Source organism: Elephas maximus, chromosome 8, assembly GCF_024166365.1.
Source record: "Elephas maximus indicus isolate mEleMax1 chromosome 8, mEleMax1 primary haplotype, whole genome shotgun sequence".
NCBI lineage: Eukaryota > Metazoa > Chordata > Mammalia > Proboscidea > Elephantidae > Elephas > Elephas maximus.
The window spans coordinates 123,170,503-123,197,054 of NC_064826.1; the positions used below are offsets into that span (position 1 = coordinate 123,170,503).

General features: G+C 51.9%; 1 protein-coding gene across 1 annotated transcript in view; it reads left to right on the forward strand.

Annotated features, from left to right (window-relative positions):
* Nucleotides 1–26,552, forward strand: part of GRID1 (glutamate ionotropic receptor delta type subunit 1) — a 984,507-nt gene that overhangs the window by 165,486 nt on the left and 792,469 nt on the right. Inside the window, exon 3 of the mRNA XM_049894341.1 lies at nucleotides 10,549–10,833. Within this exon, the coding sequence (XP_049750298.1) occupies nucleotides 10,549–10,833 (285 nt within the window). The remainder of the gene's footprint in view (nucleotides 1–10,548; nucleotides 10,834–26,552) is intronic.

A 26,552-nucleotide genomic window follows, 5' to 3' on the forward strand; every position in this document is an offset into this window, starting at 1 on the left:
AAGAATTTCTGGCAGTTACTAGAAGCTGCAAGAGACAAGGAGAGACCCTACCCTAGAGTTGCCGCCCTGATTTGGACTTCTAGACAATACGTTTCTGTTCTTTCAAGCTCCCACTTGTGGCATTTTTTGGTCACGGCAGCCCTGGGACCTCTAAGACATCTCGCAAGGGCTCTGTGGTTCTTTTCTCACCTCTACACAGTTCATCCTTCTTGGTCAGAATTAGCTGAAGGGACCCTGGCTTAGCCATTCAGGGGTTGGATTCCCGGCCAAATCCACGAGGCTCCAAAGCCCAAGATCTTTCTTGTCATTGTGCCACTCAAGGTCTGTTCCTGTACTGGCCCAGGCAGAATTTCCCACTGCCTCATTCCTGACGTGCGTCCCCTGAACTACTCATTTACCTGGTAGCTCTGGTATTTCAAATGATTTACCTAGTATCCATGCACCTGTGCTTCCGCTTCCTCATTCAACACTTCACGTCCTCCTAATGTGAGGCTCAGCTCCTCTGCTTCTGGCTTAGGTGATTGAGCATGAAATGAGTAAGTCCTCGCTAGACGTGTCCTGGAAACCCTGGTGGCGTAGTGGTTAAGAGCTATGGCTGTTAACCAAAAGGTCAGCAGTTTGAATCCACCAGGCGCTCCTTGGAAACTCTGTGGTGCAGTTCTACTCTGTCGTGTAGGGTCGCCATGAGTCAGAGTCAGGTTTGGTTTTGGTTTAGACGTGTGCTAGGGCGAAGTACTCTCGGGCCTGCAGGGAGAGGAATGATTCCTGTTGCGTAGCAAAAGGAGCTTAAGGGAAGGCCCGTAGAGGAAGAGGCATTTGAGATGGATGTTGAGGGATGAGTAGGAGGTTGAAAGCCAGAGAAGAGGAGGGAGGGCGTGTCAGGAAAATCACCAGCAGTATGCAAAGTTAGAGAGTAGGAATGGGCAGAGCAATGTGAACAGCAAAAGGGGAACGTGAAGGTGCCATCCTGGTGTGTGTGTGTGTGTGTGTAGCTCACAACTGGACTTGACTCACAGGTAGGGGAAGTGTGGCAGCCCAGGGACATGCTTAGTGCTTGTCTTAGACATCTAGTGCTGCTAGCAGAAATACCACAAGCGGATGGCTTCAACAAACAAGTTTATTCTCTCACAGGCTAACCAAAAAAAAAAAAAAACCAAACCCAGTGCCTTCGAGTCGATTCTGACTCATAGTGACCCTATAGGACAGAGTAGAACTGCCCCATGGAGTTTCCAAGGAGCGCCTGGTGGATTTGAACTGCCAACCCTTTGGTTAGCAGCCACAGCACTTAACCACTATGCCACCAGGGTTTCCTCTCACAGCCTAGTAGGCTAGATATCCAGATTCAGGGTGCCAGCTCTAGGGGAAGCCTTTCTCTCTCTCTTGGCTCTCCAGGTCCTTGTCATCAATCTTCCCCCGGACTAGGAGCTTCTCAGTGCAGAAACCCCAGGTCTAAAGGTTGCACTATTCTCCTGGCTCTTGTTTCTTGTTGGTATGAGGTCCCGCATGTCTCTCTACTTGCTTCTTTCTTTTATATCTCAGAAGAGATTGGTTTAAGACACAATCTAATCTTATAGATTGAGTCCTGCCTCATTAACACAACTGCCATTAATCCCACGTCATTAACATCATAGAGATAGGATTTACAACACATAAGAAAATCACATCAGGTGACAAAGTGGTAGATGATCATACAATACTGGGAAAGCATGGCCTCGCCAAATTGATACATGTATTTTTGGGGGGATGCAATTCAATCTATGACAGTGCTGAACTCTGGTCTTGAAAGTGGGTTGGGGAAAGAGCTTGGAGGCAGGGTGACCAGTTGTCTGATGAGGGGTGTGGGCCAGACATGGGGGTGGCTGTGGGAACACAAAATTTACTGGCTGAGGGGCTTTGGGGAAGGAATGACTTGTAAGTGCCTCCTAGGCTGTGCCCTGAGATGGAGCTGTCTCCAGGAGACCCTAGGTGTACCTGTTTTCAGGTTTCTCTGAGTTGCTGTGCTGTGCAGGTGGCTAGAGACTCCTCACTGTCCTGATTTAACTTTCCTTAGTGTGGGCTTCTGTGTAACCCCAGCCAGGAGCCGTGTTGCATTGGCAGAGTGGTAGAAGTCATTAATGAGGAGTTGGAGAGCTATAAATAAGTGAGCACAATCCTACCCAGTATTTCCCTAGGAGCAGGGAATCAGGCTTGATTCATTAATTGGCAGAAGGATGAGGCCCCAGAGAGCGCGTGACACCGCCGTCTTCCCCTCTTGCATTGGCGCCATGTACCCCACCCGGAGCACCTGCCATCTGCCCTGGTGGCTACAGTTGGCCATCCCATGGGGTCCTTTGCCCTGCTCTCATTGGGGCTCTGTGCTGGGTTGAGCCAGAAGCCCAGAAGGTGTGGGTCTCCTAGCCTGATGGAGCCCCAGGAGAGAAGCCCAGGCACTGCTGCCTGAGAGATGCCTCAGGCCTGGCCTACCTGGAGCAACACTGTTCACCCCTCTGTCCCCCTGGCTCCCTCTAAGCTCTCAGTGGAACCCTCCTTAGAGGGGAGGATTGGCTTTAAGAAGCTCCTCTTCTCCCAATAGTGGGATGTGGCTTTACCTTTTGGAGAACTTGAGCATCATGGGACACTGGGCAAGTTTGCAAACTCCATGTCTCGCCTCTGGAATATGGATGCCAATAGTACTCACCTCCCAGAGTGTTAGGAGTACTAAGTAGCTTGTTGCTCTGCTACGACAGGCCAGGCACTTTGCTAGGTGCTGTGGTGGGGGCAGTATATAGGGGCTGCTCCTTGGGGGCTCGTGGCCCGGAGAGGGAGATGGGACACTGCAGCCACACAGATAAGGGAACAATTACAAATGCTGGTGAGTGGTGTGGCGGCAGGTGTGACAGCCATTTATAAGAGGGGCCCAGGGGTCTACAGGACACTGGGGGTTGGGAAGGTTTCACCTGAAAGAGTGACGGTGACCCACAAAGCATACGGACAAATGTGGGCAGGAGTACCTTAGGTGGAGGGGAAGTCCGTGAAGAAACTCGAAAGTGGGACAGCTTGGGGCACTGAGTCACTACATATGGAGGGACTGGAAGGCAGGGCCTGTAGTGTGGGATATACAGGGTCTTGAGGCTCCCCTTAGGGTATGGCTTTATTTTGAGGACAATAGGAGGTTCATTCAGGGTTTTAAACAGGGTGGTTCAGTCTGGTTTGTGTCCATGAAGGCCACTCTGCAGTGGTGGGCAGAATGGACGGTGGGTTGGTGGGGAGACCGGATGTGTGGATCTAGTGGGGAGGCAGGGGAGGCTGGACTAAGGTGGGGATGGAGAAAAGTTGACGAATTTCAAAATACATATTGGAGCTAAAGCCTCCAGGATGTGGTGGTGGCTTAGGTGCTGATGGTCAGGGAGAGGGAAGGACCAAGAGTAAGGGGGTGGGTGGGGTGCCACTGCGCTGAGACTGGAGAGCAAGAGAGGCACAATACCCCAACCCAGGGAGCTCTGGGTTGTCATTGAATCACCAAGTGGTAACATCAAACAGGTGGTTGTCTGGGCGTCAGGAGCCCAGGGGAGGGTTGGGGGCTACAGCAATGACAGTGGACCTGTTGACAGGGATTGATTTGGTCACACATGAAGGTAGGTGATAATTCTGAAGACAGAGGTTATAAGTGATGGATCTTGTCTGGGAGAAGGTGAGAAGTGGGGGAGTCCGAAGCTCATGAGCAGGGGCTGGCCGCAGACATGGCAAGCTCCACTTCTGCTTTCCGGGGCAAGGTCATGGTGGGGGTAGTGTAACAGCAGGTAGGTGTGAAGGTTTGTTGGCAGGAAGCCGAGTGAGCAACCTTGGGATAATGGCATCTGTTTTATCTATGAAGAATGAAGCAAGGTCATTGGTTGACTTGTGGGAGAACCCATGTGGGCAGAGGAAAGTGGGGTGGAGGAGGGAGGACATGTGGGGGGACTGAAGGTCTGGAGGAAGTTGGGGAGCAGTGGGAGAGGTTGAGAGACAGGATGGCAGTCAAGGAAAGGCCAGGTGAGCCTCCCCTCTGGGAGGCCCTCAGTGGGGTGCGGTGGGCAGGCGGGCTCACTGCAGGGTGTCCTCAGTGGACACTCACCTTTGTACAGCTTGCTACCATTTCCCCCATTTCATGGTTTTGTTTACCTTCTGAATGTCTTAATAAAACATGAGAAATATTTATTCTCCATAGATCAATAATTTACTATGAGTTATGACAACACTAAATTTGGTCAATTATTCATCTGCTATAAAGTATTTATAAATGCTACCTTAATTTAAAGCATTAGCCATTAGAACTCAAATATTAATAAAATTGACATGGTTTAAAGGAGGAAAGGAAGGGCACAGTTAACGAGGTTGGCTGGGGTGCGCGCGCGCGCGCGTGTGTGTGTGAGTGCTCATGGCTGTTACAGGCAAGATGGTTGGAGCAAAGAGATGGCACCAGAGGCCTGTGCTTGCTGAAGCATCTGCTGGGTGGATGGGGTGCTGTGCCCCTGGGGTCGGCCTGTGTCCTCCCTTGCAAAGAGAAGTTTCCCTCTGGGCAGAGCAAAGCTGAGCCTGGGTCTGTCCAGTGCCTTCCTCTCCATTGCCCTACTGGGACCAGCGGAGCCTTGGCTGGGCTTCTTTGTGGTGAGGACACCTGCCTGCTCCACCCTGGTGAGGGTCTTTTTTTGCCTTGTCCACCTGGAACGATGCTGTCATTCTTTACAGGTGGTAGCAGCCAGAGGGCAGGTTAACACATGAGCTGCTGTCTGAGGGGACAGGTGGTCTCAGAGTAGCAGGGGCTGTACTGGCTGACCTTGTCCACCTGGGACCTTGTCTGGTCCTGCAGGAAGGGCAGGGGTGGATGTGTCTGGCACATAGGAAGTGCCCAGATGTCACTGCCGGGTTGGTAGCACCAGCCTCAAGGAATTGTGCCTCTGTTCTACACAGAACACAAGCCTCCTTAGGAATTGCTTTTACAAGCTTTGGCCTGAGATAGCCAAGGTTGGGGGATGTGATGGGGATGGAGGAGAGTGGGTGTGGACCCATGGCAGTGCCCAGAGTGAACCTCGATGTCTCGGGGCACCTTTTTTCTCTCCAGTGCCCACCTGCAGGCACTGGGTACCTCGGTGAGCTAAGGATTTGCCTTCCCTGGAAAAGCCCTTGTTCCTGCTTGGCCACACCTTCCCTGGGACATGAGCTAAGCTGGGAGCTGCCCTGGAATTTCTATCCAGGCCAGGGTTGGGCTAAGTCAAATGCAGAATCCTGGGCTCTGCTAGCCACCCACCGTCTCTTTCCAGGCCTGGCTACTGGGGTTCTTATGCCCTCTTTGCCTGTGTAACCTAGGCCAAGCCATCAGCCCCCTCTCTGCTTTCGTTCTCTCACTGGGGATCAAAAAGCTCTTCTGCGGTGACAGTTTCTAAGATGTCGCCTGCCCTGTGATGTGCCCAGTGCTGTCCCTGGTATGGCCGACCCCTGAGAGAGCTCTATCTCTTCAGAAGCCTGGATTAGCAGGAAGCTAGCATCTCTTCGTGGGGGAACTGGTGGGGTTAAGACTGTAGGACTGGGTCTGGGGTGCTGGGGTCTGGGCTCCTCTCATTGGGCCTGTGTCTTTCCTCCTGTCGCTTGGGAAGCCATGGACTGGCCTGTTGACCTCTGCAGAGACCTTCTGCTCCCCTGGCTGCTGAGCTGGGGTGAGGGGCTTGAAGCCGCCCATGACGTACCCTCCATGTCCTCACGTCCCCGCTGGTGAGTCATTCTCCAGGAGCCTTATTCATCCAGCAAAGCTGCATTGTTGTAACTGAGAGAGGGAGCTCAGCTTTATGACCATATGACATTGGAGGCAAAAGATTAAGACCAAAGCTGTTATCTTCTAGGAGCTGCAGAACAGCCTCTGAGCACTGAGCTGGAGAGGGAGCAACAGGGATGACTTGTAGACTCCTGTGACAAGCCGGGCGGTGCTAAAGGTGCTTCACATACAAGGATCTTCCATGGAACGTGCACAACAGCATGTGAAGTGGGCACTGCTGTCTGTATTTGACCTAACAGAAGACGGGCCCAGAGAGGCCCAGGCCCTTGGCCAAGGTCCCACAGCACCGTGTACATGGCAGGGCCTGGTCCAAACCGAGGCTGTGGGTGCCAACACTGGGGTTCAGTTGGTGGCAACTCTCCATAACCAGGGCACGAGTAGTGTAATGTCCTGTCCCAGGAATGATCATCACACAACCTTTATTAAGCTAATAGCTGATTTGGCTTTGATCTGATGTATTTTGATCTTATTATTTTTATGTTAGGAGCTTCCAAATAACCATCATTTCAACAGTGCCCCAATTAGCAGGCCATTCACAGCGGATTGGAAATTGATTCACACCGGGCCTCTCCATTAGCGCCTGGGAGAGGCTTCCAGCCTTAATTACCCTCCCTGCTCTCTGAGGCTGGCAGCTCAGCAGCTCAAGGAGCTGGTGGTGCTGCAGGTGGCGTCATGATGGGTGGAGCAGCGGTGCCAGCTTCGCTGCTGGGAGGGCTGCTGGCAACTACTGGTTGTAACTACTAATATTGTCAATACCTTGGCTGTGACTCCGATGGGGACATTGAGGTGATTGGGTGGTGGGTGCCCAAGGAAAGGGTAGGACCCTGATATCTGCATAGCCCTGCCTGTACTCGGTGCTGACCTGGCCCATGTTCCCCTCAGCTCTGCTGGGCAGATTCTTCTCCTGACTTAATAGGAAACAGAGGCTCAGAAACAAGATGTCCCCACAGCCACCCACCTCCTGACCAAGGAGCCCAAACTGGAACATAGGTCTGTGAGATTCTAACGTACTTTCTGCGGCACAGCCTGGATGAGCCCAGGTTGGACCGAAAAACTGGTGTCTCTGGCTGCCCACAGGGCTGGAGCAGGGTGACCAAGAGATGAGATCTCTCTCTCTCTCTGTCAATCTCTGCAAGGTCCAGTTGCCTCCGCCTGGCACTTGGGACCCACCACAGTTAGCCTCAGCCTCCTGAAGCCCTGCCCAGCCAGGCAATTGTCTGTTCCCTGAACATGTTCCCCACCATCCAGCTTCTGTGTCTTTGTCCACACTGCCCGCTTAACTCACACTGCTCCCCCCCATCTCCACCCCCTCTGAGTCCTATCCTTCCTCTAGCAGCTCCAGGTGAGCCCCAGGGATCTCCCTGTTCCCTTTCTGAGGGGTGTCAGCCTGGGCGAGCGAGTTGAGGGTCTGTCTCTACAGATTCTAAGCTCTTCAGAGATGTGCCCTGTGGTCATTGGGATCCTGCCCCACAGCGCTCAGCACAGGGGCTTATGTATAGTCGGTGTGCAGGTGTGTGTATGAAACATGCTGGAGGAAAGGGAGCCGCCGCCATGAGCACTAGCTGAGGTGCACCACTGGGCAGGGCCAGAGGAATTATGGCACTCCACCAGCTGAGGAAACTGCAGCTCAGGGAGAGTCTGGACCTCAGAACCCTGTTCCCATGGAGTAGAGGCAGGGCTTCCCATCAGAAGTCAGGGGTTGACCTGAGGGAGCTGGGTGAGCTAGGAGACAGGGCCAGTGGTGATGGTGACGGCCACAAGGAGATCCCTCCTTGGGGGCTCTGGGATGGGATTCCATTCCCTCTGCAGCCCTGGGGCTGGGGTTCCTAGACACTGTACGCCCAGTGATGGGCAGTTTATTCTATATGGTTCCTTCTAAAAATTATCAAGGCAATGTATGGGCATTGAAGAAAGTGTGTGAAAGAAAAGAAAGAAAAAATGGATTCACCATCATAGCACCCTGACTTAGTGGCTTCTCTTGCCTTCTTTGTTTGCATACTTCTTGTTTGATGTCGTTGAGCTGGCTCCAACTCATGGAGACCTTATGTACAGCAGAATGAAACACTGCCCAGTCCTGGCGCATACTCACAATCATTGTTATGTTTGAGCCTATCGTTGCAGCTACCGTGTCAATCCATCTCATGGAGGGTTTCCCGTGTTTTCACTGTCTACTCTACCAAACATGATGTCCTCCTCTAGTGGTTGGTCTTCCTGGTGACATGTCCATGCTTCTAAGGAGCATGCTTTTTACATAGTGGTAATCATGGTGACTGTATAATTTCATGGCCGGGATTTTCACTCAGCCTCCACCCTATGTACATGGCAACGTGTACAGAGAACCAGGCCAGCCCTGCCCCTCATCAGCTATGTGGCTCATATTCTAGTTATCTGTAAAATGGGAGGCCATGATAGCCATCCTCAGGGATGTGAGGAGAATGAAGTGGCTTAACACACATTAAGTGCTTGATAGAGGATTTGCAAAGAGAAGATTTTCACAAAATATTCACTCTCACATAGCTTTTATATTTGTCCATTATTGGAGGATTTTTCCCTTTTCTGAAGGAATTATATGCTCCTGACAAGAAATTTTAGAAAAATACAGAAAAGAAGAAAAAGTACTTCCTGCCTCTTATAAAAATGTGGTTACTTTTAATATCTTGCTATTCTCCTTCCAGTCTTTCTTTCATGCATATTGAGTTTTATTTAATTGACATCATAAAATACATATAAGTTTGTATTATTTTCACATAACTTTTTCATTTTGAGCCCTTTTCCATGTTATTGGAGCAGCTTCATAAATAGTCGTGAAGGTTGTGCCCTGTCATCACCACTCACTTGTCCTGTGTATCTTTAGGTGGTCAGTGCTATTTTAAGTGTATCTGTGAGTATCCTCTGGGCTTTCTTTGATCTCAAGCCACCCCCACAGTTTGGATTGATGTCCAAAGTGCAGTTACTGACTCCCCCAACCCAACCCTAGTGGGCATGAAAATGTTGAGCCTGTGGCACTCTCGCTCCCGTCTTCACTAGCGACTGTGTGCTGGGGAACGATGGTGAGCAGGGCTCTTGACCTTGTGGAGCTGGAAGTCGAGGAGATCAGTAGTCAATGCGAGGGTGGGGAAGTGCCGTCCAGGCTCAGGGAACAGCCCAGAAGAATGGAGAGCCTGAGTCTTGAGGCAGGAGTCTGTGTGCAGCCTCCAGAGGTAACGGAACATGGGGCGATTCCAGGGGCTGAGGGGGGTGCTTTTGGCTGTAGGATTGGGGCAGAGGCATGGTAAGGAGCATGAGGCTACAGGTGTTGGAGAGCCCACAAGACTGATCCAAGGAGTTTGACTTTCTCCCCAAGGTGCTTTGGAGCAGTGAAGGACTTTCGATAGGGTGGGACACAATCAGAATTTTGTTTAGGAGAGAACTCAGCACTGTGAAGCGTGGATGGGATGCAGAGCATTTGTATGGCTGTGTAATAGCTCCGAAGAGAGGCTCCGCTGCCCCTTGTTTTCCCTCCATTCCTGCCTCTTGTCTGGAGATGAGGGTTCAGCAGAGAGCTGCTGGACATTTGAGTTCCTTGTCCTGTGGATACTCACCTACAAGCAAGGGGAGACCCTCTCGTGGGGAGCACCTGGCCTTGGCATTGAGAGTGTGGATACCTCCCTCTCTCCCTGCATCTTCAGGCTCCTGCTGCCTTACTCCTTGGGGTCGGTTCCCCTGTTCTTGGTCACCTCTCCCAGCCTTCTCAAGAACCCAAGGGCTCTCCACTGTTGCTCAGAGTTGCTCAGAAGTTGGCTGTCTGCAGCAGATGGCCCGCTGACATCCACAGGCTGTTTTGAAACTGCGCCTGCTCTCCCGTATTCCTGCCATCACTCACACATTGTGCATTGTTAATAAATGCTTGCTTCAAAACTGTGGAGTGGGTTGTGGTACGGGGAAATTGGTCTTCTATTAGTTGGTCCGATGCCCCCAAAAGGCGTTAAGTGTGTGGCTAAGAGGGGTGTCCCTCGTGGTTCTCGAATGACTTCAAAAGAGGAGCCCCTGAATACATCAGCCCTAGATATGGCTGCTGGTGCCTTCCCGTGTCCCTCCTCTGCACCCACGGTAACCACCGTAGCTAGCTGAGGGAGCATCTCCTTTTGTTATTGTCAAGTGGCTTTTGAATAATTCTGGACTGTTGGAACCAACTGTGACATCTGGGGTTTGACCCTGTGTTTTTTTGATATGACTGAAGTAGACGTGGCCAGGAAACCTAGGGTCTCTCTCTCTCTCTTTTTTTTTTCCTATAGCCTGGGTCCTCAGGGATAAGTGCCTTCCCTTGTAATTCATCCCCTTTCATCCCAAGCAGGTTGTGCTCAGCCAACAAGTGTAGGGCAAACAGTGTATCCCCAGTACGTGGCTAGGCCACGGGGCTGCAGGGATTGACAAAGTGAGTTCTCTGCTCCCCAGGGACTCACAGCCTGGGGCAGGAGGCAGGATGGCTAACGGAACAGCTCTGTTTGAGTGTGTTGGGTTGATGGGTATTGGATCCCTATTCTAGCATCCCCTCCTTGAGTAGCTTAGGGAAAATGATTGTACTCCTCTGAGCCTCTCTTTCGTTGTTTGTTAAATGGGTGCAAGAATGTGTAACTAGCAGGTTCATGAAGGGCGCTCTGTGAGACAGCACCCACGAGAGCCACAGGCCTAACCCGTAATGGGTGTGGACTATGTGGGCTGAAGCCAGTCTAGCATCACCCTGGTGCTGACCCCTCCCTTTCTCTGCCCTCTCTCTCCAGCCTGTGACCTCATGACCCAGGGGATTTTGGCTTTGGTCACGTCCACTGGCTGTGCATCCGCCAACGCCCTGCAGTCCCTCACGGATGCCATGCACATCCCACACCTCTTTGTTCAGCGCAACCCAGGGGGGTCACCCCGCACTGCCTGCCACCTGAACCCCAGCCCTGACGGCGAGGCCTACACGCTGGCCTCGAGGCCACCGGTCCGCCTCAATGATGTCATGCTCAAGCTGGTGACCGAGCTGCGCTGGCAGAAGTTCATCATGTTCTACGACAGTGAGTATGGTAAGTGGGGAGGGGGCAGCTGGTGGGGCCGAGCGGGTGGGACTGGGCAGGAGTGCCGGGGGCCTGAGCAAGCCGGCCGCAAGGTGGCAAGGCCCAGCCTCGAGTCTTGTGAGTGGGGAAGAGACAGGGAAAGATGTGCAGACAGGCACCAGAGTTGCCTAGCAACACTGCCTTGTCATGACAGCTGAAGTCTGAATCATCTTAGAGCTTTCAATAAAATATTAATAAACTGCTGGTGGGGATTGGCAGGGCCATGCACGGGCACAGAGGAGTGGCCAGCAGGGTCCCCTCAGGGGCCTTCTCGCCAAAGACTGCCCTGTGTGCTGATGGTGGCGGGCTCCCGGCTCCTCACCCTCTCTGCCCTGACCTGCTTTAGGTTTTAGGTTCTCTGACCAGGACAAAGGTCATGGGGGGGGGGACGGACATGTAGGCTAGAGATGACTGTGGCTGCCCTGAGTGGCCTGGGGCCAGGCTGGGCTGGAGGGCCTGGGACGTGGGGCATGGCTGAACTGGGCCTCTTTGAAGACCTCCCATATGAACAATCACAATTTACTGGTTATGAAGCCAGAAATGGGGCTTTTGAGAAATAACTTCAGGGTTTCTTATGGCTGCTCTGTAAAACCAGACCAGTCCTAGTCCCAAGATAAAATGGTTTCCACATTGTGTTTTTTTTTTTTTTTAACAAAACTTTATTTTGAGATAATTGAGGTTCATATGCAGTTTTGAGAAATTATACACAGAGATCCTGTATACCCTCTGCCAGGTTTCCCAGCAGTAAAATCTTGCATAACTCTAAGACAGCGTCACAGTCAAGATTTGAGATTGATACAATCCGTAGGCCTTATTCATATTCTAGCAGTCTTACCTGCACTCTGTGTGTGCGTGTGCAGGTGTGTGTGTTTAGCTCTGTGCAGCTGTGTCACGTGTGTGGACTCGTGGCCTGCCACCACCGCAGTCAGGATACAGAACAGTTCCATCACAAGGATGCCTTGTGCCACCTCTCACAGCCACAGCCACAGCCACCATGTTATGTGGTCTTTAAAAGGGGGTCTGGTGAGGGTCAGCAGCCCCATGCTGGGGGCCAGGATGCAATGAGTAGGACCCTAGGAAGTTCTGTTTTCTCTCTCGGTGAAATAATTCCTCTGTCGAGAATGTAACTAAGAAAGAGACCAGCCTGTGTTTGCATTTGCCCGAATACTCTGCTTCTCTAAGACCAGAGTGTTGTCCTCAGCTCGTGAGCAAATATGCCATGTGGAGTCTCCCAGGAAGAATTGAAAGAGCAAACAGTCACCGTGCTGAAATAAAGATGAGATGGTGACGAGGACCAGGGTGGCCCGAGGTTCCAGGGACGTTAACAGGACTCTGACCAGACTTGGGGCTCCCCCTGCCCCAGCTTGGCCCCTGCCCTGGAGAGGAGTTGGAGACCTTGTGACAGGCTGGAGATGTCCACAGAGCACCTTCCCCTGAGGACCCATAGGGCTGGTGGCTCAACCCTGAATCCTGACATGGGAGGGGTCCAGCTGCTCTGAACCTAGGCCTGAGGGAGGTAGGGTCACTGCCAGGCTGGAGGGTGCTGGGTATTTGCAGGCCCCTCCCACGCTACTTCTCCCAGGCACCATGGCACCCCTTCTTCTGTGGTCTACAGAGCCCCCTGTGAGTCTTGGCTCCTCGTAGGACCTGGGAGGGTGCCTTGGTGGGAACCTCAAGCCTCCAGGGGGGCAGATGTCCAGCTCCCCAGCCTGCACACCTTGCAGCTTCTGTGATTCTTGCAGACCAGATGTCACCTGATGGCCTTTGGTCAAACCCCGTGTTTTCCTCTCTGCTTATTACACCCTCACTTCCACTTGGAATGAGTCAAGTCCTTGAGGAGGGCTTCCCTGGCCCCACTGTCTGCACAGATCTGTGCCCTTGGTTGCGTGCTGTCACGGACACAAGTCTTCTCCCATCTGAGCCCTGCTTGAGGCGTGCTCTGGTATGCTCACAGGGGCCAGACCCTGGTTAGTAGTGGACCCCACACTTGGCTGTAAACTCCAGGCAAACAGGGCTGTTGTGATTCACTGTCATGTCTCCACTGCCGAGCACAGTGCCTGGCACTGAGAATGCCCACAAGAAACAGTCACTCTGAGAGTGAACAAGCTGATTTAGAGGACTTGGGCTTTTCAAACCATTTTCACCTAAGACAAAGGAGAAATGGGGAGAAAGACAGTGACACTGCATAGTCCTTCCCCTGAGTCAGAGGTAGGGAAGGTGGGTTAGGAAACAGAAGGTTTGCTCTGCAGAGATCTCCACCCCCCATCCCCTCTTTTTTTTCTTTTTTACCACCCAGAACTTACACTCAAAAGGTGTGTTCCTTTTTCTGACTTGGATATCTTTGCTTCCTTCGGTGGGGTTGTTTTTCCATCAGGCCCCCCCTTATCAATAATTCTGTAGAGACCCAGGATGGCAAATAGCTTTCATCTGGTGGACCACGGCAGGGCTGGCTGGGTGGCCTTGATGGCTGTGTTGGGCAGGCTTCTGAGGCTGTGTGTGGGCTCAGCAGTAGAAAGCACCTTGCTCACTCAGCGGTGGCCCCCATGGTGCGGCAGAGGCGGTGGCTCATGGCTCTGTCCAGGGTGCTGACCTGTTTGTCTTTCCACTTTCTGTAGGCCAGAGTTCTTTGATTCTGTGCAGGACCTCCTGCCTTTGCCTGCCCTGGCCTTGGCCTCCAGCTTTGGCCACCTGTGAGGCCAGGCTTCTGCCCCCAACAAATTTTCAGTGAAATTTTAACTACCAGCTCCCACCACTTGCCTGGTGGGGCCCCTGGTGCCTTTCCAGCATGCCCGTACTAGGTGAGCCCCAACTGGTGAAGCCACGTGCTGTCCGGTGTGGCACGTCCTGTCCTGAGAGTGATACCTGTGGTTGCTCCCTTGCCCTGGCTCATGGAGACCTGTCCAGAGGGCTTTGGGTGGGTTTACGTTCTGATATGGTCAAGACATACAATGCCTGAACAAATCCTCAGGCCCCCCTTGACCCCACTCGCTGCAGCACCAGCTATAGATGAGCCCCATTAAAAAGCAAATTGAGTGTAAAGCCTGTCTTGTTTCTCCCAAAGTCAAACGGCAGTGGTTTGAGGGCAGAGAAACTCTGTTCTGATGCTGATCTGCAAGTGTCTTCACACGTATTATTTCGGGTAAGCCACCCAACAGCTGTCTGAGGTGGGACTGTGGATAAATTTTGCAGAAGAGGCAAATGAGGCTCAGAGAGGTTCTTTTTACTTGAAGGCCCATGCAGGCAACCCAGGCACCATTCATTTGTGTAACTGGGGCTTGCCAGGCTCCAGCTTCCCTCTCCTGTCCCCATGGTGGTGGCCACAGAGTTGATGCCAAGAAGGTGGGAGAGGTGCCTTGGACTGGATTTGGCATGGCCTGGTCTGGTGTGGTCAGCCACTCAAGTGGTTCCTGTGGGAAAATCTAGCATGAGGTCCTTCTCTTCCTTACTAACCCCCCAGACTCCCTCTAAGCCCAGGAATGTCCTGCCTGATGGGCAGGGCCTGGGGACTGAGCATCTGAGGCAGGAGTCAGGGATCAGCACAGCAAAGCATTGGGCGCTGAGACAGAATTCAGCACAAGGGTGAGAAAGGAGTTTATATGTATCTGGTTTACAAAATGTAAGATGTGCCATTTGGTAAAATTCCATCACAAATACGTGTGTGCTTGTTGTGACAGCAAAAGAAAAAATAAAAGAGAAGCTGGCATTTGGGAGAGAAAATCTGTAACATGAAAATACCGAAAGTTTGGATCAAACCAAAGGAAGAACTTTGTAATTTGCCACTTCAAATGCTGAGATGTTTGTGTGTGTGTTGGGAGGTGCTGGTAGCCGCAGCCACGATTTTCCTAGAGCAGCTAAATTTGGACGTGGACTGCAGTTATGATGAGAGCTTAGAAATTATTGACTAGTTTATTCAACAAATATTCCTGGAGTCTGTGAATTTTAGGGTCCATACTGCCATGTCCATACACGTGCCATGTATTGTGCAGAAACCCAAAACCCAGTGCTGCCGAGTCAGTTCTGACTCATAGCAACCCTTATTTTTGATGAAGAAATGGACATGGTGAAAAGCAGGTGAAATTGTGCACTACAGATTAGTAAGTAAGCACAAGTAAGGTCGTGTGTACCTTGCTTATTGTGTAATCCGTCCCTGGGTATAGGGGTAGGATTTAAACATATCTTGTGGGGGGCACAGTTCAATCCATAACACTATGGACCCTAAAATACGTATTGTTTAGTTTGGCATGTTTGTGAACGTCAGGTATGTGGAATAGGGTTTCTGCATTCTTCTGTGATTGCCTTTCATACTGCATGTTAGCTTCCTGAGATGCATCCATTTGACATGGGTAGGTGGAGCCAGTCGTTTTTACTACTGCGTAGTGTGCACTGGATTATTTATCCCATTTTATTGTTGATGGCATCTGGGCTGTTCCCAGGTTCTTGCTATGGTTCATGTGCAAGAATTTTTTGAGGGTCTACCCTGAGGAGTGGAATTGCTGGACTGTTGGGCTTGTACACATTTCACATTATTAGGTTATACAAAATAGTTCTCCAAAGCATTGCTTACCATTTATACCACCATCTGCCATGTATGAGAGTTCCCTAAGTTCCCCAACCTCGCCAACACTTGGTATTGTTTTTACTTTAAAGTTATTAGTGCAAAATGGTATATTACTATGATTTTAACTTACATTTTTTTCTGATAAAAGATGAGGTTGAGCATCTTTTCATCTCTCTAGAGGCTGTTTTTTTTTTTTTTCCTATGAAATACGTGTTTATAGACTTGAATTTGTTGCCCATTTTTTAAGTTAAGTAAGTTAAGTATGGCAGCTGTCTTCTTCCAGCTAGTGGCTTGTCTTAGTGAATAGAAATTCTTTATTATATTTTTGCCAAATTTATTAGTCTTTTAATGGTGAGCTCCTTCTTGTCTTAAATTTAAGAAATCCCTCCCTACTCAGGTACCATAAAGATACTCTCCTGCTGTAACTTTGTGCTTTGCACTGAGAGCAGGTGCTGTACACCTGGCAAGGTGTCCACAGCTAGGCCCCAGCACAGGGTGCACCTGGCTCACCTCCTCCTGCACTGTGGCCTGGCGTTCCTTCCCTGGCACTGCTCTGACCTGCTGTTGTTCTTGGTGATGATTGGAGAAGACTCATGTTCATTTAACACAGCCTGTGGCAGGGTGGTTGGGGAGAACTTCCTGGAGGAGGTGACATTTAAGCAGAGGCCTAAGGACAAGTAGGAGTTAGGCAAGCACAGGGGGCCGGGGAGTTGGGAAGCATTTTTCAGGCAGAGGAAAGATCTTGATGGATGGCCTGGCAGCAGTGCGCAGGGAGAAACATCACTATAGTTGAATTCTGGTCAGTGACCAGGACGAGGATGGAGAGAGACCGGGGCAAGCTGTAGCAGCCTTACTGACATGCTTGCAGTTCCTGAAGACCCCTGGGAGCCATGTCTTGCTGCCTTGGTGGTGACTTTGGGCCCCATTCTTCGTCACCAATCCAGAGACCTGAGGGCAGACGGAAGAAATGGGGCTGTCATGTCCAGAAGGCGCCAGTCCTTCCTTGTCTTCTGTCTAGACTCCCTGGCTGCATACAAAAGGGAAGGAGCAAATGCTTGGAGAAGAACTGTGAGCTGACTGAGGACAAACCACAGCCCAGGGTCCAGCTGGAAGTGGGGCCTGGACTCCTCCAAACACCCAGGCTTCCTGTCAGCCAGCACAGCCTTGTCTCCCCTGCCTCATCCCACACTCGCTCTGTGCTAAGTGCTTTAGGTACAGAAGCTCACTCCATCCTCACAGGAGGCCCAAGGTGAGCTTGTGGGGCCCCTGCTTACAAATGAGGAGACTGAGGCGTGGAAAACTAAAGGTGCTTTCTCTAGGTCATAGAACTGGTGAGTGGGGCTGGCCAGTTCTGACCCCGAAGCCTGAGTTTCCCAGATCCGTGTGCAGCCTGTCTCAGTCCTCGTGGTGAAACCGTGGAGACCAGACGGCAGAGCAGAGCCTTTCTTCATGTGCAGGGATTGACTGTAACGGTGTTTATAGCGACAGAAGTTGGCAACACTCGCAATGCCTATCTCCAGCAAATTGGTTGAATAGATTACGACATGCACAGTCAACGGAAAACTAGTATTCTTTTTTTTTTTTATATCTATAAGATGCAACGGTTCCAACACATGGCACCGTTCATGGGCAACAGCAGAGCAAGAACTGTGCTGTGGTATGTTTGCTTTGCATAAAATCAAGCTCATTTGTATGTATTTGAGTAGACGCAAGCACTCAATAGAGAGATGCTGTTCTAGGGAGGGACATAGTGGTCTGCATAACAGCAGTAAACCGTGTGGGGCCAGGGTAGCAGTAGTCAGCACCCTCCCTCACAGGCACTCTGGTGCGGGCACACAGGCAGCCTCCTGAGAGTCTTCGTGCAGGGGCTCCGGCTGTTTGCCCTGGACCCTGACTCAGGTGTCCCTTGAGTGTAGCAGTTAGAGGCATGGACTCTGGAGCCGTCTGCCTGTGTTGAATCCTGGCTCTGCCTCTCTAGAGCTGTGTGACACTGGGTGAGTCACTCAACCTTTTTATGCAGCGGTTTCCTCATTTGTAAATGCCTGCCCGACACTGCCGTTGTGTGGACTAAATGAGTTACTAGAGTGAGGTGCTCAGCCCAGGGTCTGCACCTGGGGAGTGCTCAGCAAGGCTCACCTGCTGGGGAACTGTGCCCAGCTACAGCCCACCGCTACCCAGTTTCCTTGGCTGCTGGGCTGGTGAACCCCAGCCCCAGCTTGTTCTCAGCCCAGACTGCATCTTGGGTGTATTCTTGGTGCTCAGGGAAACAGGGAGCTAGGGGTCAGCACTTCCCGGTTAGCTCTCACGTGGGCAGGAGGCACCCCACACCCTGCGGGTCTCACTGGCCATCCCAGGCACCCAACTGGACAGCCAGGCTGGTTATAATAGCAAATACCTGCCAGCTGGTGGGCCTCGCCCCTCTGGAGTCTTCCTAAAGTAAAATGCCCGGGAAGAGAGAGAGTTATTGGGACAAATGCCATCTTAATCAACATTCCATGCTGAAAAGTCTCCTTTGCAGCCCCTGGCGAAGGAGACCAGATGACTGAGCCATGGTGGTAAGCGCTGTCATTAATAACACATATCGTATCATTATGGCATTAGTTTAAATTAAAGTAATAAATACTTCTTCCAGATGAAATGAATAAGTCAGTTTAATTGCTAGGAAACGTACAAGGAAGTTCAACGGTAACCTTACCCGGACTAGTGTTTTGGGTTTTGCTCTTCTGTCTAATTGTAAAGCAACTGTACTTCAGGGTGCATTAATTGTAGTGTTCACTGGAAGATTAAAGTTCATTAACTCTGAAGCTGGCTCACCCGTCCGTCAGATTCCCAAGCGTGTGGGATGTGAAGAGACGCCTGATGCCGTGTGGATAAAGGACAATGGCCAGCGCCCTGGTTCCCACATGTGGTGGGGGGGCCTTCTGCGTGTCCTCCTCTTACGACATGCTGCAGTGCCCCCTCAGAAGACAAATATAGGCCCCCCTTGACATCTCCTCGGCCCCAGCCCACGAGAGAGAGCAGGGAGGAGGTCTTAATGAGTAAGAGAATCCCAGGAAGGGCACTGAGGAGACATGGCCCCAAACTTCTGGGAGGACCGGGGGCCCAAGTGGGATCCCTTCTCCTTTCATAAACCACCAGTTGCCGTCGAATGGACCCCAATTCCTGGTGACGCTGTGTGGGTCGGTGTACGCCTGCGCTCCGCAGGCTTTTCAGTGGCTGGTCTTTCAGAAGTAGATGGCCCTACTTTCTTCCGAGGCGCCTACGGGCAGACTCAAACGTGCAACCTTTTGGTTACCAGCCGAGCGCGTTAATCCTTTGTACCACCTGGGTACTCTTCCCTTTTCTAGTCAAATTAAATGTTACATCCTTTCCATGGTCTCCGTCAAATACTCAGCTGCTGCTTTCTTGTTGGGGAGCATGTGGCTCTTCCCCAGTACTATTAGCAAGGTCAGGGAAGTGCCTTCATTTTCTAAAGTTCACTTCATTGAGGTATAACTATCCGTTGTTGTCCAGCTGGCCCCGACTCACGGCAGCTCCCTGTGTGTGTCAGAGCAGAGCTGTGCTCCACAGAGCTTTCAGTGGCTGATTTTTCAGAAGTAGATCACCACACCTTTTTTCCAAGGTGCTTCTGGGTGGATTCAAACCCCCAGCCTTTAGATTAGTAGCCGAGTGCTTTAACCATTTACATCACCCAGAGACTCCAAGGTATAATTAGCATACAGTAAATTCACCTGATAAAAGTGAGCCATTTGATGGGTTTTGACAAATGTATTCACCCATGTAACCACCACCCCAATCAAGGTGTGGAAAGCTGCCAGGTATAGAGATGTCTTCAGTTTGTGAGAGAGACACTCGCAGGATAGTTGCCTGGCCCCAGTTGTCCTGACACTGGCCATATAGCCCCAGAGCTGAGATCAGAGCCATGTGTCTGGAGAAAATGAAGGGTCCCTGTAGCCATCTTTCCGCTCCTTTAGGGTCCCCAGGGAGCAGGATGTCATTGCAGCAGGAAGAGAGGGTGCAGAACAGGAGGTGTAGAAGTGGGGGACAAGGGAGCCCTTTGGCAGCCGTGACTGATGACTGGACTAGGCACTCTCCAGGTGGGTCTAGTGCGTTGACCGTCTGCTCACTGGCCTGAAACGGCACCTTTCCACTTGCCAAGCAACCTCTGGTCACCCCTGGGGAGGCAGTGTTAGGGGTGACTTCATGCTCCTGGGCCGGCCGTGTACCCTCAGAGCCTGATGTCTTGACCTGTGAGGTGGGGAGCTTCACCTCCTCAGAGTTCTGGGCAAAGTCGGCATTTCCAAGCACTTGGCGGGCCACGAGGACCATGTGGTGGACCATGAGAGTGTTGCAGAGGGCTCCCTGCTGCAGCCCTGTGGCTCTGAAGAACCTCTCTGGAGGCTGCCAGTGGAGTTCCTCTTGCCTGCGGATCTGCCCTGACTGGGCTGGGCGGGGGCCGTGGCAGGGGCCTGTACTCAGAAACCATCTCTAGGACAGTTTGGGAGCATCCTTCCCCATGGGAGTCTTTGGGAGGTAGAAAGACTTTGAGGAGCACCCTGAGGTATTTTTGTGTGAGGCATTTTGCAGGAACCACAGATGGGAATCCAGATATCTGCTGCGGCATCCAGAGCTGTGGGAGTCACAGCCACCATTCCAGCAGCGGCCTCCCGTGGCCACCTGCTGTCCTTCTCCCACCACGTTTGCCCCTTGTTCTTCCGTGACTGTGCCCAGCCCAGCCCTGCCTCAGGGCCTTTGTGCTGGCTATGCCCTCTGCCCAGGACATGTCCCCCAGATACCTGCATGGCTGCTTCCCCACTTCCAGGTCCTTCCTCTCAGTTTCATCTGCCCGTGGGGCCTTTTCCCGCCAGCTCCCTTAGAATGGAACCCTATCTCTCTGGACTTTCTGCCTTCACTGTTTTGGTTTTTTATTGAGTTTATGAGCATTGACTCATTTTTTCTTGTGTCTGTCTTCCCTCAACTAGAACGCGAGTTCCATAGAGGCAGGGATTTTGTCTCTTGTTGAATGGTGCTGTATCATAGCACTTAAGACAGTGCCTGGAACATAGTATGTGCTGTATAAATATTTGATAAATGAATGAATCTAAATTTTAGAGCTTTTCGTGGTCCATTTATTCTTCCAGGAAGCATTTGTTTCTTTATTTGAGATATTCAATTGTAATAATAATACATGCTTAGTATGGATACAAAGGGACATTGGTAGTTCAGAGGTGGAATTCTCACCTTCCATGCAGGATGCCCAGGTTTGATTCCCAGCTAATGTACCTCACGCACAGTCACTACCCATCTGCCAGTGGAGGCTTGCGTGTTGCTATGATGCTGAACAGGCTTCAGTGGAGCTTCAAGACTAAGATGGGCTAGGAAGAAAGGCCTGGCAATCTACTTCCAAAAATCAGCCAGTGGAGACTCTGTGACTCACAGTGGTTCAATCCACACCCAATCATGGGGATGGCTCAGGACCAGGCAGTGTTTAGTTCTGTTGTGCATGGGGTCGCCATGAGTCAAGCGCTGACTCAACAGCAGCCAACAGCAGCAACAACAACAACTTGGGAGTACAAAGATGTGCAAAGGCAAAGCCTGCCCTGACCCCCCAACAGGGGACCAGCGTGTTTAGCCCAGTGCGTTTCCGTCTACACCTTTCACCTTGGCAGGTGCTGAGGGTAGATGGCCGTTTAGATGGGCCCAGCCCTTGAGAAAGTTCCAGTGTCACAGGAGGGAGAACCTGTGCGATAAATGTCTTTGTCAGAGCATGATGGCAGCAGTGATCCCGAGGTTCTGGGGTGAGTCTGGGCTCTGCTGGCAGAATTGAGTTCACTTCCTGACTCTGCCTTTTGCCATGTGTCCCTGGGCCCGTGGACAGCTAGCTCCTTCTGATCCTTAGTTTTCTCATTCTTACCTGGGCGTAGTAAAAATCTCCTCCTCTGAGGGTCATTTTGACTTTGAAATAAAATGGAAGGATGGCCTTGAAAAGGATTGAGATTCCTTCAGTCCCAGGACCGCACTGGACATACAGGAAGCTGGTTGAGTGGAACCTGAGCAAACTGCCCAGGGGGTCCTAAGCCTCAGCTGCAACTCTGCCAGGAGGGGGTGGTGGATTTTGAATTACAGCCCAGAGCGAGAAGGGTGCGGGCAGGTGGAGGAAGGAGGAAGGGAATCCTGGGTAGAGGCAGCCTTGTGTATAAAACACCAGGGTGTGAAATAGCACGGTGTGCTGAGGGGAAGGAGATTGTTGGCAGGGCTTGCAGCTGACGCTGGGCCTGGGAAGTGATGGGGGAGCCGCTTCATGCAGCCTCCGGCAGCTGGGAGGGTGGATCTGAGCAGTTGATTTCCCACCTCTGTGGTAGGGCTTCCCCTACTGTGATGAGAGCTGTGTGCTGGGACAGGCGAGCTTGGCCTTCTGGGGAACTCTGTCCTGTCTAGGAAGGGATGCCCACAAATCGTAGGTCACGTTGCCCTGGCAAGTTAAGAAGATGACGTTATGAGTCTGGAGGTCTTGGTTTGGTGGTAGCTGCCCATGCAGTCTACCACCTGTCTGTCAGTTTGTCGTACTGTGGTGGCTTGCATGTTGCTATGGCGTTAAAAGCTATGCCACCAGTATTTCAAATAGCAGCAGGGTCATCTGTGGTGCATAGGTTTCAGCGGAGCTTCCAGACTAAGACAGACTAGGAAGAAAGGTCTGTCTGCTATCTGGCTATCTGCTTCTGAAAATTACCCAGTGAAAACCCAGTGGATTACAACAGAACATTTGTCCAATATAACACTAGAGGATGAGCCCTTTAGCTTGGAAGGCACTCACAATACACAGTGGCTGCAGAAATGGACTTGAGCATACCAACGACTGTGAAGATGGAGCAGGACAAGGCAACTCTTCATTCCGTTGTGCATGGGATCAACATGAGTTGGAGCTGACATGACAGCAGCTGACAACAAGAGCCCCCACCCCCCATGGTTCCCATTGCAGGCTCTGGGAGTAGTGACGAGGCCGCTTAGAAGCTGTGGGTCAGCATTGACATGGCCACTTTCCATGTGGGTAGCAATGTGCCTCCTGTCTAGACCCATTTGTGCGTTCCGTGATGGAAGTTGTGCTAACACCCACCATATGCTGTGGTGCTTCCTGTGCAAGCTTGCTCAGCCAGAGCCAGAGGTACTGAGTGAGCCTGGCGGGGCCCTCTTCTCATTTTGGCCTAGTTGTTTTGGGTTGCCTTGTCCGCCTGTTTGCTTATTTGTTTGCTTACTTTCTGCACACATCCAGAAAGTATTTGCAGAGGCTTCTAATGATGCTTGTAGAGGCAATGAGGTAAAGAAGGTGGCAGCCATAGGACATCACAACAATGGCTGAAGTGGGTGTGTTGGCTCAGAGGGTGACAAGGAGGACTGTGACCCCACTCTTCTGGCAGCCAAGTGAAAAGGGAAGGTGCAGAGAGTTAGAGAGCCTCTGTGTCCTTGGGAAGGAGGACCAGGGTGTCTGGCTCCTCAGAGGGCCCAGGCTTTCTCCAGCACTCACAAGTTCCCCAGAAAGAGCTTATCTCCTTAGGAGAGGCTGGGGCAGAATGAAGGTAACTCAGACCCAGCTTTCAAGCACGTGTAGAGTGCACTTTGATGGCCTGTGTCTCAGCCCAGCCCAGTTTGCTGCTGTGGAGTGTGACCCTCCCCTGGCTTGGCTGTTCCTAGACTGGAGCTCGCAGTTCCTGAAAGAGGGTGTATAGACCTACCTTTGGGCTGGCTGTGAGCATGGCCATGGACTGTCATGCTCTGGCAGGGATCACACATCCTGGCTCTCTCTGTTGTGCTTGACTGAGGCTTCACACATTCATGCTGGACAGACGCCCACCGATGGCCTTCGGGGTCCCAGGGCTGTGTGAGGCCCTGGACCATCAAGGTGAGCACAGCAGGCTGATCTTTGCCCCACTGGCCCTAACAAGACAGTGAGTAGACCAGTCACTGCCATTGGCTTGGGTGAGGGTCGCGATGCAGATGGCCCAGTGCAGAGCTGCAGAGTGCCGCAGGGCACTTGGTCTGGCTGGAGAGCCTGTGAGGGTCTTTCTGAACATTGGTAGCTGAGTTGCATCCTGATAGGGTGAGGAGGGCACTGGGGGAGATCTTAGGTGTGGGGGCCCATGGGTGAGAGAAAGCAGGGGTGTTCCAGGGGCTGAAGAAAGCCATGCCTGGCTGGCATCTGGAGTCTGGGGAACAGGGACCAGGTCATGGACCCCTGGCCCAGCAGGAGGACTGCATTGTATTCCAAGGGCTGGGAGCTGTGGAAGGGTAGGATCACCCTGTTTTCTTTGTGATTTTTGCTTTGAAAATTTTTTTTATTATATAAGGAATGCAGGAAATGAATATGCTCTTGGTGAAAAAAATGAAAATAGCATAGACATTTAAGGTGAAAAGTGTGAGCCCCCTGTGGTCCCCTCCCTCTCCCCCATCTGTCTGACTTCCTCTCTGGAGGTAACTAAGGCCGCTTCTGTGATGTCATCATGCACATGTGCACAGTCACTCATGCAGTGCTGTCACACGCAGGACGTGAGCGTGCCTTACATGTCATCTGGGATGTGCCTTTTACTTTATGTGCTTTGGGCGTTCCTGCATGTCAACCCTTTGGTTCTGCCTCATTCTCTGTCTAACCACTGCACGTTCTGCAGGGTGGATGGCCCATCCAGTTCCCTCTTAGGCCGTTGCTAGTGTTTTGCTAGGAGTCCCTAGGTGGTACAAACAGTTCATGCTCTTGGCAGTTAACCGAAGGGCTGGAGGTTTGAGTCCACCCAGAGGTGCCTTGGGAAAAAAATACATGATGATCTACTTTCATAAAACCAGCCATTGAAAACCCTATGGAGCATGTTCTATTCTAACACACATGGGGTAGCCATGTTACTGCTAGAGCTTTGCCGTTACAAACAGTGCTATAGTACACACTCTTGAATATACATCTTTATGCAGAGAAGTATTTCTGTGAGATGAATTGCTCGAATATAGACTTGCTGGGTGCGGGGGACTCTGGTTTCCAATTAGAAAGATGGGGTGAGGTGTATGTCAGGTACCAAAATAGGGCAGGTACGATGAGAAGTGTTTTGGAGGAGAACAGATCTTGTTTTGGTTCCTGTTTTTTCAATGACTTGGAGGAAGATGGATTCGTGGGTGTCATGTTGCTGAGGGAAGGTGTGGTTGAGCAGAAAGTCGGGGACAAAATTCAAAATCAGTGCACCAGCTGCAATGTGGCAAGGAGGCTTCTAGGGCAGCAGCAGCTCTGTGAGGAAGAATTTGAGAACTGAGTCAGTGGCAGCTTGGTGGAGGTGTGCAGGGGAAGAGATGATGAGGAGGAACATGACCCTGTGTGTGTCTCTCTGATGCCACCTGTGTCTGGTGGGATCAAGCCAAGCTGATGTAAACTTGGAGAAGAGGAGCCACAGGCCTTGGGAGGTGGAGCTGGTGGGCCTGGGGCTGGGGTTGCAACCTTCAGGTGGGCTGATGTGGGGCAGAGGGTCATGCCTACTCTGTGTAGCAGCAGGACCAGGATCTGGACAAAGAGCCAGGCATGTGGGGAATCACGGCCAATACAAGAAGGAACTTTCCAACTGTCATAGCTGATTTGAGCTGGAAGGGCCTGTTCCTGCTGCCAAGGGCCCCCTGGGGACATAGTGGTAGGAAGGGTCCTTAGCCCTAGCCTCCTCCAGCGGGGAGGAGGTGTCCTGGGTGACTAGTCATTGTGAACTAAAGGTCCTCCCCGAAGACTTCGTTGTCCTCTGGGCCTGGAAACTTCCCAAGGGCCATTGGTTGAACTTCGCCTGCAGATCCTCAGCAGAACCACACGCCTGCACTCCTCCTCCAGAGGGAAGGGAATCAAACACTTGTGCTGTGACTCTGTGGGCCATTCATGGTCGGTCCTCCTCTCCATCTTTGCAGCGTCTCAGCCAGGAAGGTGTCAGCGCAGCTTGCTGCCTGGGGAACTGAGGGTCGGATGGTTCTATTTGGTAGGAGGCCATTTCAGTCTCAAGCCCTCTTTCATCTGACTGCTCTATGCTGCTCTGAGCCACAGACAGGCGTGCAGAACACTGGGCCCTTGGTGTGAGCAAAGCAGTGAGGGTGGGCTAGAAGCCATCCTGGGGGCCTCTTTGTTGAGAGGCTATATAGTATGGTGGAGGCTCTGGGGGCCGGGGCATTTCTGTCCACTCTGCCTCCTTCCTGTTCTTCCTGCTGCTCACCCTCCCAGCCTCTCCAGGCAGACACACGCCATCCACAGAGGGGCAGGCACACAGCAGATCCTTAGGGCGGGGACTCAGGTCTGCTCTGGGAGCTGCATCCTTTACACAAGCCTGCAGCCCTGTGGCATTGTCATAAATGTAGAGATGCCACCTGCTGCGCCTTGTCCCACGTACCTGTCTGGGGGCTGGCAACTTCCCACTTTGCTTTTTGAGGGTGCTGGAAGAGGAGATTAGTCTCTCAGGACCTCTGTGTAGGGGAGGATGTTGAACGTAGGTGCTGTAGGCTCGTGCATGCTCATGTTGGTACATTTCAATGTTACACCTTTGGAAGGCATCCATTCATTCCTCCTTCTGCCACCAAAGTTGCCTTCCTTAAACTCACTGCCCTGCTTAGAGCCCTCCAACAGTGGCCTCTCCTCAGGGATCAAGTTCAAATTCCTTCTTGTAGCCCATGGGACCCTCAAGGTCTGCCCTCGCCTCCCTCTGTGGCATCTTCTCTCTGCACCAGCTGATGTCGTCAGGAAAACAGAACCCACCCCAGGAGCTCCGTGGAGGGAGCTAGTGCTGGGAACTGCTGATAGATGCTGGCAAAGGTGAACACAGGTGAAATGGAGCAACTCCCACTAATACTTGCAGGCAGGTGTTGAGACACCAGGGCTGAAGGGACCAATGGGAGAGCTGGTGCTACCAGAGCCCAGGAGCCAGGACTACCTAGTGGGAACTGGGGCCTCCCAGAGGGGCCACCCTGAGGAAGCTGGGAGCCTGGCAGAGACCCGACCCGGGTTAGAGATGCTGGCAGCAGAGAAAGGGCAAAATGCCCCACTCTCCCCTTCTCCTGGCCCCCAGCTCCCAGCAGCACCTGTTGTTACCCAGTTGTAACTAGAAAGTCATGGAGTCTGGGAAGTGTGGTTCAC